We start from the raw sequence: 12,194 nt of genomic DNA, 5'->3' as shown, positions 1-12,194 counted from the left end.
TAGATTAATTGGTGGGTAATTTTCTTTTGGTCGGGTTTTTGCACGTGCCTCGTGTATAAAAGTTGGAGAACCCTTAGTTCTCCCTTTAATATATTCCTTGCTTACACCAAAAAAAGAAAAACATTGAAACATGCCTCGGCCATTAACCAGCTATAAAGTATTCCAAAAAAGTTGTGTTTTTTCTTCCAGCTTTCATACATTTCTTCCACAGTTGGTACCTGCAAGAAGCAAAATATATACATAAAATTAACAAAAATCATTGAGGTGTGGTCAAATTTCAAGATTTCCTCCATATTTTTTCTTACTATCACTGATATCCTAAGTGCATTTATAACCAAATCACAACAAGTCTTACTCCCCTAGTTACTCAATATAAAGACAAAATTAAAGCATGAAACCTTAATCTTTTCGCGGAAAAGCACTTGCTGACGACTCCTACACAATTCCAAAAAGACAGTCTGCAGTGCACAAAAGCCATCAATAAGATTTCTCCATAAAAACATGCACAAGGGAAATCAGGAAAACAAAACAAATTAACCACCTCTGGTTTCAAAAATTTGACAATAGCTTCAACTTGTTGGCTTGATTCCTGCAAAATAGTTCAACATTATGGGCTGGTTTGACAGTAACATGCACAACGTAATAATGAGTCAAAAAAAGAGAAAAATATGTCTTAAAAAAGTTCTTACTATAAGTTTGTGGGAGACTAAAAGAATATAGGAATATTCTTTTAGTAAGAATATAATGTTTTACAAGCTTATATAGGACATATCATATAATTATTTACTATCTTTTTTATTCTAATTTAATATAAATTTTAAATAGTTGTTTTAAATGAAGTTCTGAAGCTTTATTTTCATATGAAAATGATCTTCAACTCTTAAATTCTATTCTTCATAACAAACTTCATCTCAATGGAGTCATGAAGTAATTTTTGTAAATTACTTCATAGAAGGTCAATTGCATATAATAACCGACAAATGGGTTTGGAGGATTCACTTTGAAAAAACACATCTCAATACAAAAAAACTAAAAATAATAAAACAACTATTTGTAACTTTTGGTTGATATAGTATTTTAAAGTGATTTTATTTAAACTAATGACACTCAAACACATGCTTAACATATTTTTATTTTCTAAATATTCTTATATTAATACTTTTTTATTTTATTTTGAAAGATAAAAAAAATTAATTAAGCACATCCACGTAATGTTGGGTGTCCAAAATTGAATCGGCCCAATAAAAAGCTGCTAATTGAAACAAACTAAATCAAAAATTGCAAAAAAAAATGCATTTACTTCGAATGTGTTTGGATTATTTATTAATAAAATTGTGCGGTTCGGATTGGTTTGCGGTTTGTATTTTAAACCGAATCAAAATAAACAAAACCGGATTATATATGTTACAAAACCTTAAACAATATTATATATTTTTTAATTATTTAAAAAAATTAATAAATATATGTGTATATTTTATCGTATTCTATGTATGATATTTATTTTAATTTACATATTAACGTAAAACAAAATATTAATTATTTATAAATACTATTGTTTTTATTTAAAATGAAATTGTTATTTTTATTTTTAATTTGTTGACGTTGATAAGGATAAGATTAAATGAAAGTTTACATATTGATAATAAAAAAATTATAGTATTATCAAGCTAGCATAGTCACATGCGCACACTTGCTTATAAGTATACTTTATATTATTTCAAATTTATTTAAAAATGAAATTTCATGTATATTATCCTTTAGACATAAGATAGAATTGTAAGATACAATTGTAAGCTGGGTATTTTTGACGTATTTGATGATCAGGCAGAAAGTCGAATAGAATAAAAGTTGGAGTAATTTGAAGCCAGTTTGAAGATTGGTTCTACATATCTATATATGGGATATTTGGTTTGACATATAAGTTTGCGGAAAAGTGATTGAAGTTCCTACAGCTCTAGTCATGAAAATGGATTTAGTGAAATATTAAATGAAATTGAAGATAAGTTCGACCGAGAAGAAGATAATTCAAAATCAGGCCAAATAACTGCTTGTTGGCCTTATCCACTAACAAAGGACACATGGAAACAAGTTAGAGACAAGATGCATGCAGATAGAGACGTGTCGATTTCTGAAGAAAAACCGTTTGAAGACAGTTATTTCGATTTAGTATAAATAGGAGTTCTAGCAATAGGATATGTTGGTTCAATTGTATACAAACTCACAAATACTCAAAGTATCTAGCGTATTGAAAAAAGACTCACTGAGTGAAATATACGTATGAAACACCACATTTTTTTATTTAATGCAAAGTCAATTTCGTTAAGTTATTTTCCTGCACTTTATTGTTCTATTGAAGTCTTGTTACGTTCTTTTCCATTGTTAAAAACCATTTCTACATTATTTTGTTACATCGAACTCTTTACTTTTAAACACCAACTACAACAAAACTTTAGAAACTTAGACACGTATATCTTAGGATCAATCTAATCAATCTTGCAAACAACCAAATCACTATTTAGAAGACTAGCGGTTGTTTACCAAAATTCAGGGTAAATAACAATTCATATGTATGCATCAAAGAATGATGAACTTAAAAATTCACTATTTAGTTTATCATTTATTCTCTCTTTGTTCATCATTGAATTCAAAGAATGATGAACTCAAAAGTTCATCTTCAACATGGTTTCATTTGCATGTTTCGATCACCCGCGCTTCCCTAATTCGCCATCTCTGAATCATATAATTCCTCTCTGCATGCACGGTTAATCATCATAATACTGGTTTTTCAAAGTTCAACAATGGAGTCCACAAGAAATTAAGAACCATTGAAGATCAAACTCAATCTTTAGAAATTTCCACAGTTTTTGCATCGACAAGTTTGGACCGAAGCTCTCGATTAAACTACAAAAGAACAACTATTTTCTCTGAAATCAACAAGTCGAAGGAGTGATTTTAATTGAAAAGATGCAGAAGCTTGTTGTGATTCCGCAAATCCCTAAAAAGTCCAAATCTGCTCAAGATTATCTCACAGGTACGTTTTCTAATGTGTATAAAGCTTGTATCGTCCAAGACAAGCGGTGTTAATATGGTTGATGTCTACAATCTCTAAATCTATATTACCTAGGGTTCTTGCATGTAAACACGCCTTTGAAGTTTTTGACAAAATCCATCAGTATTTCAACGCTCAAATGAAAGCTAGGGTTCGACAATTGCGAATTGAACTTAAATCGACAAAGAAAGGAAACAAGCTAGTCACAAAGTTTATCTTGAGATTTCAAAGCAATTGCAAACTCATTATTAGTTGTTGGAAACTCAACTATCGAGCAATATCAGATATAATCGATACTTGAAGGACTTCCTAAAGAATATAGTCCATTTGTCATGTAAATGTATGGATATCATGTATCATCCACCCTCTGTGATATTGAAGCACTTCTTAATGTGCAAGAAGCACAATTGGGTAAATTTTGTCAAGAATTGGTTGCATCAAACATCTCTGTAAATATTTCTCACACAAACCAAGAAGATAATAGTTCTAGAGGAGCATACTCAAGCAATTGTGGTAGAGGAAACATGTTCAATCATGGTCGGGGCCGTGGCAAAGGAAGGTATACAACTAGAAATCATCTCACTTCTCAACTATGTGGTAAGTATGTTCACTCTATTATTGGTATTGTTTTGATGAGAACTTCATGCCTCAAAATACATCCAGTGCTCAGCCTAGTCCTGCAAACAATTCTAATCATAAGCACTCAAGACACTACGCAGAGTTCTCATCCTATGGCTATGATGGATACCACAAATCGAACATTAGCTTACACTCAAGAATACCATATCTCCTCAGAGCTGGAAACTCAATTGGTTCACGGATCAGGAGCTTCCCACCACTTAACCCCTTATGCCTTTCATTTACAAAATAAAATGTCGTATGTAGGGTCGAATAGAGTCTATGTGGGAAATGGTCAAACTCTTACTATACATTTAATAGGTTCCACACTGTTTTACTCCAAACTTAATCCAAACCATAAATTAGATCTTGCTAATGTCCTACATGTACCTTCTATCACTAGGAATTTGTTGTCTGTTTCGAAATTCTCTAGTGATAACAATGTTATTTTTGAATTCCTCCTTGATAAAAATGCTATATTAAATCTCAGGCTTCTAAACATGTACTTGTCGAAGGAGTTCTAGATGCTAATGGCTTATATTGCTTTCCTCAACTACCCTTGGAGCTAACAAGCTCACACAACCTAATTAACAACTTGAGTACTTCTACTGGCATTCAAAATTATGTTGTTTCACATTCTGCTTTCCATATGTCAAATAATTGTAATACTCGTACTCTTTGGCATCATAGATTATGTGATGCAAACTTTACTCATGTTACTCATATACTCAAGTTGTGTAATATTTATATCTTTAATAAACAAATCACTGATTTTTGCACTTCTTGTAGTCTTGGTAAAGCACATAGGTTACATGCACCTTCAACTAACATTATATACCATAAAGCCTTTGATATGATTTACACTAACGTATCGGGCCCATCCCCCAATCCCTCAAGCTCTGGTTATAGTTCCTATATTGCCTTTGTAGATGGTCACACCAGATACACATTTGTTTGTTGAAACATAATTTTCTGTAACCATTAAGTCAGTTCAATCTGACTTTGATGGAGAGTTCAGACCCTTTACAAAATTCTTGACAGAGCTAGGGATAACACATAGACTAAAGTGTCTACATAAATCCCACCAAAATGGATATGTGGAGAGAAAGCACAAACACATAATTGAAATGACCCTTACACTATTATTTCCTTCCTTCATACCTCTAACATATTGGGACTATAGCTTTTCCAAATCTGTACATTCAATAAACAGGCTACTCACTGCATCTTTAACCAAGGCTCACCCCTTTGCAGGCCCTTTATATTAAGCATCCTGATTATAAATCCTTAAGAGTCTTTGGTTGTTACTGCTTACCATAAGCAAAATTTATCTATAATTATTATATTTATTGTCACTATTCCAAATATACCCCTATTATTTTTCACGTTTTCATGTTTTTAAGGTTGCTAAAGCAAAAAGTAGGGGTAACATTAGAAAAAGTGTAAGACTTAAATACATTTAGACAATGCTTTTTTGAATGGTAATCTTCATGATGAAGTCTATATGACACAACCTCCTGGTTTTGTAAGTACTGATAAAAGTATAGTTTGCAAGCTTAACAAAGCCATATATGACCTCAAACAAGCCACAAGGGCCTGGTATGAGAAAATGGCCTTAGCTCTTCTTCAGTTTGGGTTAACTGCTTCAAAGTGTGATAATTCACTTTTTGTCTATTGCAAACAAGGTATTTCTTTATATGCTTTAGTTTATGTAGATGACATTCTTATTACTAGCTCAAACTCTTCACTCATTCATGATCTAATCAACAAACGGCACACTACTTTTGCCTTAAAGAAGTTGGGAAGACCTAGTTATTTTGTAGGTATTGAGGTTAAATTTCGCAGCAATGGATCTCTTTTTCTTACTCATTCTAAATACATAAAAGATATGTGATCAAGGGCAAAGATGACTAATGCTAATGGTGTTCCGACCCCTATGCTAAGTACATGTAAACTAAGGAAGCATGGGTCAAATGAGATGTCATATCTATAATTATGCAGATCCGTAGTTGGTGCTCTACAGTATGTTACTTTGACAAATATTGCGTACAATGTTAACACAGCTTGTCAATTTATGACTTGTCCCCTTGATACTCATTGGGTTGTAGTTTGAAGATTATTAAGGTATTTGAGTGGTACAGTAAAGTATGGTCTGCTGTTGTCTCCCTCCATTTCAGCTCCCAAGTTTTCTTTTCGAGCTTACAATGACTCTGACTGGGCTAGTGATCCAGATGATAAACAATCAACTTCCGGTTTGTGCATCTTCTTTGGCCCAAATTTAATTGCTTGGAGCTCTTTAAGGAAGTCCCTGGCGGCATGTTCCAACATCAAAGCAAAGTATAGAGCACTTGCACACTCAACTTCTAAATTGCTCTAGTAAGAATCCTTACTTTTTGAACTCAGAATTTCGTTTCTCACACCACCACTTTTGTGTGACAACCTAAGTGCTATATTGCTATCACGTAATCCAGTTCTACATGCTCGCACTAAATATATCCTATGTTGTTAATCTCGAAAAGCGACGAGACATGGTCAACCCAAAAATGGGAGCGGCGCGGGCGGTATTTTAGCAACGCGGATAGAAAAAATAAATATTTTAATGGAACTTACATGGTGAAAACATACTAGCAAATACCAAAAAAAAAAAACTCAAATTTCATTAAGTCTTAGCAATAAAATACTTCCAAATACATAATAGCATAAGTATTAAGCAAAACATTGAAACATACATCCAAATAACAATAAAATTCAAGAAAACAAACACTTATCTAGAACTTCATCCTCTTCATCTTCACCTCCACAAAACCATGGATTATTGGTATCAATATCATCATCCATGGCCACAGGATCAATCAAATCATCATTGTCAAAGCGCTCTTTCAATGTTTGATTATACTTTATAAAAACCAAGTCTTGCAACATTTGATTATACTTCAAATGTGCACCATACATACCAATAGCTTCAACCATCAATTTGAAACTTTTTGAATTCGTAACACCGAAAGCAATTCCATTCCGATAAAAGAAACGAGCGATGTCACCGGTTAGTTTGTGTAGCTTAGTAGAAGAAGTAACTAATTGAGTATTAGATGATGATGGTTGAGTTGAATTAGTAGGAGGAGGAGTTGACATGGCTGTAAAAAAAAATAGAGCATACAAATAAAATAACGGAGCAAAACGATGAGGAAAAAACAGAACATACAATAACAAAGCAGAACAAAACATACAATAGTAGAATAGAACATACAATAGCAAAACGATGAAGCAAAGCAGAATGATGAAGCAGAGAAGGAGGAAAGAATACCTGAAGTAGAGAATGAGAAGTAGCGGTGATGAGCAGAGAATGAGAAGCAACGATGATGAGCAGAGAAGGAAGCATCGATGATGAGCAATAGAGAGGCAGAAGCAATAGTGGGTTTGCAACGAATAGAAAATGATTTTTTTTTGGTAAAAACTTAAGTTTTGGGCCCAACCCGACCCGGTTTGCGAATCCAGAAAAAGCACCCGCGTTGGACCGCTCCACGACCCGCGATAGTGGCCGCTCAACCCACATCTTTCTATCGCAGCAAACCTCTATAGCGAGAAGTGGCCAGGCCATTTTCCCAGCTCGCCCCGCAATCGCGGCCGCATCAGGCGCTATTCATAACATAGAATATATCGAACTCGACGTACACTTTGTGAGGGAAAGAGTCGTGGCTTGAAGAATGTTAATTCAACTTGTACCTGTTGGAGCACAAATCGCAAACACACTGACCAAACCTCTTGGCACAACAGTTTTTCAAGAACTAAGAGGCAAACTCAAGGTTATTTGTGAAGATCACTACCCTTAAGTTTGAGGGGGTGTTAGAGATATAGTTGGCTTTCACATTTTACTTGAGTTAACACCGTTTAACTAACTAGTGTAGTCAAATCCTATTAGCAAGTCAGTTAGCAGTTAGTCAAACTACTATATATGATATAGTTAATTAACACTTGGGGCTTATAGTTTGTATATAATGCTAAACCTTGTAAAGCTTGTAATGATGGATTAATACACTTTAAGTTATATAATCTATTCTCTCTTTGTTCATCACTTCATTCAAAGAATGATAAACTAAGTTCAATTTCCAGGGGTTCAGTTTTACTTTTAAAAATTAACCGAATTAAATCAAACCACATGTTTTTTTTTTCTTTTGCGGTTCAAATGACTTTTAACCTTAAAAACGCACAAATCGCACCAAAAACACCCCTAACAACATTGATATTTAAATTGTATACATTAAATTATATATCAATTTTTCAGTATACCGAAAATGACAAAGAGACCTATAGAAAAAGAGAGATGCATGATATAACTTTGCTAACAAATGTATAAAAGCACACATTAAAGAATAAAATACAAAAATAAAATAAAAAAAGTTAATACCTTTGAGATATGGACTGTGCCAACCACGTAGACATCACAAACCCCACCCTTTGCCGTAGACTCGCACTCAAGTACGATCACATTTTTCGAAAGCTCCTTCGGTAGCTCCACTCGACGGTGGTTCCATTCCCTCCTTTCCGTTTCCGGTGACTGTTCTCCCCCGCAGCTGGCAGTAGTATTTGTTGAGAATAGGTGGAGAGAACAAGAAGTTGTTGCTGTTGTTCTGAGTGAACATTTGGAAATATGAGTTAAAGGAACGAGTCGAGCGAGTTTTGAACGAGTGAAGAGGTGAGTCATGGTTAATGGTTTCATCTTTCTCTCTGAACGGATTAAAGTGATTCGTGATTATGATATCTGTGAAATGTATTTTGGGTTGCCATCAATAACTTTACAGTGGTTCAGTCATATGTATTGTCGCGTCAAATGAATCATGCTATATATAATAGGAATGGTAGTAGTTTTCTTTTTGGCCTTCTTTTCTCTCTTACTCTTATTGTGTTTAAAGATAAGGCTAAATAAGGAAATCTTTCTAAGACTTGATAAAGAAGAGAAATGGTTTTCCTTTAAAAGTTGGAGATGGTGCACCTTAAGATCTATTGTTTTGTGAAATGAAATTATTTAGATGTGGATATAAAGCATAAGATATGCCGTTAATCCTCTAACGTAATATACAAAAAGAAAATTAAAAGGGTAAGGATAAAGGCATATAGTTATATAGAAAATATTACTCATGTTTTCAAATAATTATGGTATGCATGTGCAATCACATTTGTGATATTAAAGTTGCGATAGTCTCTGGATTAGCATTGTACTGTAATTATGGTGCGATCTTTTACTCTCACTCTCCTCACTCTTTATAACCATATGCTTAACACAAAGAAAAGAGAGGAAAAAAATCACATTGTTACTCTGCTGAAATTCAACCAAGAACTTCCTCCAAGATCCAAAATCCTCAATAAACCTTCAACAAATCAGATCCAAATCTCGTCCGCTTGGGAACTTACCTGAAAAACAATGTTGACAGCATGCAATATGTCATGATGCATGGTATGTATTTATGTAATGATTGATTATGAATGATATATGTATGCAACATGTTTGTCAACGATGACAGTAGATCGTAGCATCGTCTGGCGGGGAAAATAAATCCCTGACTGTTGTGGAGAATACAGAGTACAAGTCTCCTAATTTAGTAGGAACTCCCGCTCCATGCTTGAGGATACTCAGCTGGGGATCTTTGACTTCTGCTTGGGGATGGAAGTGATTTGAAAGATGGATCTTGACGTGTCCTGACCGGAGATGATCTGACCAAACTCAACTGTGAGTGTCAACCTTCATAATGGTGAATTTGAACAGACCCTGTTGGAGGAGAGATTATTCGAAGATCGCTTCTTGAGGATTATTCTGCGGGGATATGATCTTGTGAAACCGGTTTTGTGGGAAGACATGGATGCCTTGAACATTGCCCCCAGTATTTATAGTAACTGCCATTCCTGGACTTGTATTGATTGGGACACACCAATGAGTATTGATCGAAGTGTCAAACAGGCCTTGCATAGCTTTGCCCCAGCTATTAGGGAATTTGAAGAGATTTGCCTCGTGAGGACCTTATGAGATGTGTACTATGGGTGATGCCCCTAGTAATCACAAACTTAGGGTGATGCCCCTGGCTGATCCGGAAGTAGCTTCGGATCCACTTGGGTGCATGCCCCTGATTGTTCGGCGCTCCTGAGAGATTCTTTGAATCTTGACCTGATTGCCCCAGATTGATTGGAAAAAGCATGTCGTGCCCCTTGTATTCATTGACTTCTAATCAACTGAGTCAGTGGTAAGAGATGTTGCTGCTGAAGTGATTTCGTCTGTCGGGATAACTTTTAGTCATTAGCCGTACTCTGTGCAGATTCTTCCTGATGCTAACATTTGAAATTATGTAGCAGAATATGTTTAATAATGAATTCATGAGATGCAATGCATGTGTCTGTCTTGAGTTTTTGAAAAACATTAAAACAGGAGATGTAAAAGCGTGATATTTGTAAAACGTGATATCAACTCAGCATTTATGGCAAACCTTAAGGAGTCAGGATACCTTTTGGTGAAAGTACGCTTTCGAACTAACCATGCTTCAGTTAGGACTTTCAAGGGTTGTAACATGGCTTGGTTCACGGTTTAAGAAACAACGGATAATGGCTCAATGTTTATTTGTACCAATCCCAATCTTCGTGATGTTCTTCGATCCTATGCTCAGTTAACTTTGTGTTTAAGTCCTAGCAAAGCTTGAAATCGTAACACTGACATTTGATGATGGTTAAAGCATCAGCAGTTTATTTGGACAGGCAGTCATCCTTTTTTGTAATGTTTTCTTTTGTCGAGGATTTGTAGTGACCTCTTTTTTGACTTTGTTATCCCTAACTTTTGCCTGAACTGTTTATTTTGAGATTACAGTCAGCGAGATGTTTCGATTTTTGATAAGTCTCCTTCATAGGTTTTGACTTAACAGTTTTTTCTCTTTTTGGTGGATAAATGTTTACTGCCTGACTTAATGGTTACGGGAACCCATCACTAATTGTGTAAAAGGCATATTGGAACAATTGAGTAAACTGAGTAGCTACCCTGTCCCAGGTTATGATTAAGGTTTCAAATTGCACGTGAAAGAAAACTTCTACTTCTTAGGCTCTGAAATTCTGGACTCAGACACGCGATGTCTTACACGATGTCACGACATCACTATCTGAATGTTTTTAAACAAATGACCAAAAAGTAAACAGAAAATAACACAGGAAAATTGTTAACCCAGTTCGGTGCAAACACACCTACATCTGGGGGCTACCAAGCCAGGGAGGAAGTCCACTATAAGTAATATTAATTCAAGGTAATACAACTCAATATTACGCCTTTCACTTAATATCTACCCAATGCAACTTCAATCTAAACCGCTAGACTAGAGCTCCTACTCACTCCCCCTCAATCACAGCAGTGATGAAAAACTAACAGACGAAAAGCAAACGAAGACACCCTTCAAAACACACCTTGATCTTGCTTAAAAGCTTCGATCAAGAACAATAGTACTCTTGCTTAAAAGCTTTGAGTACTTTTTACAACTCAAAACAAAAACGCCTAGACCAAGACAATCATCATGATGATTGTTTGGCTTACAAGAAATCTAGTACACAGACGAACAACACAACAAACTTCTGGACGGCAAACCCCTAAAAAAAAAAAAAACGCATCCAGCAGCTTCTTCATTTGATATATATAACCTTGCAGCAGCTGGGCCTTGGATCCAATAATAATTTTAAACCTAATTAAAACCATTTCCATAAGGCAAAGATCCATCGCATAACGTTGTTCTGAAACAAAACAATATCCAAAGTTTCCAAAAGAGGCGCGCAAAGACTTAACAGATCAAATAACCAAAACGCGAACATAGTAAAACACAGCAGCTTCGGATGTCATGACATCGGTCTTGACATGATAAAGACACTATTTGTTTTACCAAAAAATACAGCCAATCAAAAACATCTACAAACTCCCCCTTTGGCGAATTTTTGGCTAAAACAATAATAGATGATACCATCAGAGATCAGAGTACACACAGCAGCCAATAGAAACAAGGATCCGCAGCCAATAGAAACAAGGATCCAAAAATAATAAATTCTGTTAGACAACACAACCTCTTGCTTGATAAATCATAGTACATCCAAGGAATCAAACAGAATAACAGCAAACCTCTTGCATGATTAATCATAGTACATCCAAGGAATCAAACAGAATAACAGCAACCTGTTGCACCCCAAAATTTGCCCTCTTTATTTGAGCAATAAGTTAATAATGACGTTTATTTCGTCATTTCAAAATTGAAGAAAAATAATAAAGAGTTTTCATGGGTTTAAGAAGAAAGGCGTGAAAAATGGTTTAAACAATGGAAATACGAGAAAAATTCGCAAGTCATATTTGGAAGGTGATATGAGCTTAGTTCCCGCGTTATCTTGACTGTTTCGACGATGTCTACAACTTTCGTGTTCGGCTCGGAAGCTAATTCTTTGAAGAAGGTCGTCGAATTTGCAAATTACTTGAGGTTTCGCAGTGAAAAACGGTGCTGAATGTAGGATTTTCGGACAATAA

General features: G+C 35.0%; 1 protein-coding gene across 1 annotated transcript; it reads right to left on the bottom strand.

The window, feature by feature from the left end:
* Positions 1 to 101: 101 nt before the first annotated feature.
* LOC131606716 (uncharacterized) lies at positions 102 to 8,502 on the bottom strand. Its single transcript, XM_058878872.1, has 4 exons — positions 8,073 to 8,502; positions 542 to 589; positions 399 to 458; positions 102 to 218 (listed from the first exon to the last, which is right to left on the bottom strand). Exons 1-4 carry the CDS (start codon positions 8,382 to 8,384, stop codon positions 102 to 104), a joined length of 537 nt encoding a protein of 178 aa, XP_058734855.1. The 5' UTR covers positions 8,385 to 8,502.
* Between the last annotated feature and the right edge of the window lie 3,692 nt (positions 8,503 to 12,194).

The sequence above is a fragment of the Vicia villosa genome, linkage group LG5 (assembly GCF_029867415.1).
Source record: "Vicia villosa cultivar HV-30 ecotype Madison, WI linkage group LG5, Vvil1.0, whole genome shotgun sequence".
Lineage (NCBI taxonomy): Eukaryota > Viridiplantae > Streptophyta > Magnoliopsida > Fabales > Fabaceae > Vicia > Vicia villosa.
Note: the sequence above shows the minus strand (reverse complement) of the source record. Positions and strands in the feature narration are given on the sequence as shown.

Coding starts and splice junctions, on each gene's coding strand:
- LOC131606716 (XM_058878872.1), bottom strand. CDS start 8,384: ATGAAACCATTAACCATGACTCACCTCTTCACTCGTTCAAAACTCGCT. Junction 590..8,072: donor GCACAGTCCATATCTCAAAG/GTATTAACTTTT, acceptor ACTATTTTGCAG/GAATCAAGCCAACAAGTTGA. Junction 219..398: donor TTTTCCGCGAAAAGATTAAG/GTTTCATGCTTT, acceptor TGCTTCTTGCAG/GTACCAACTGTGGAAGAAAT.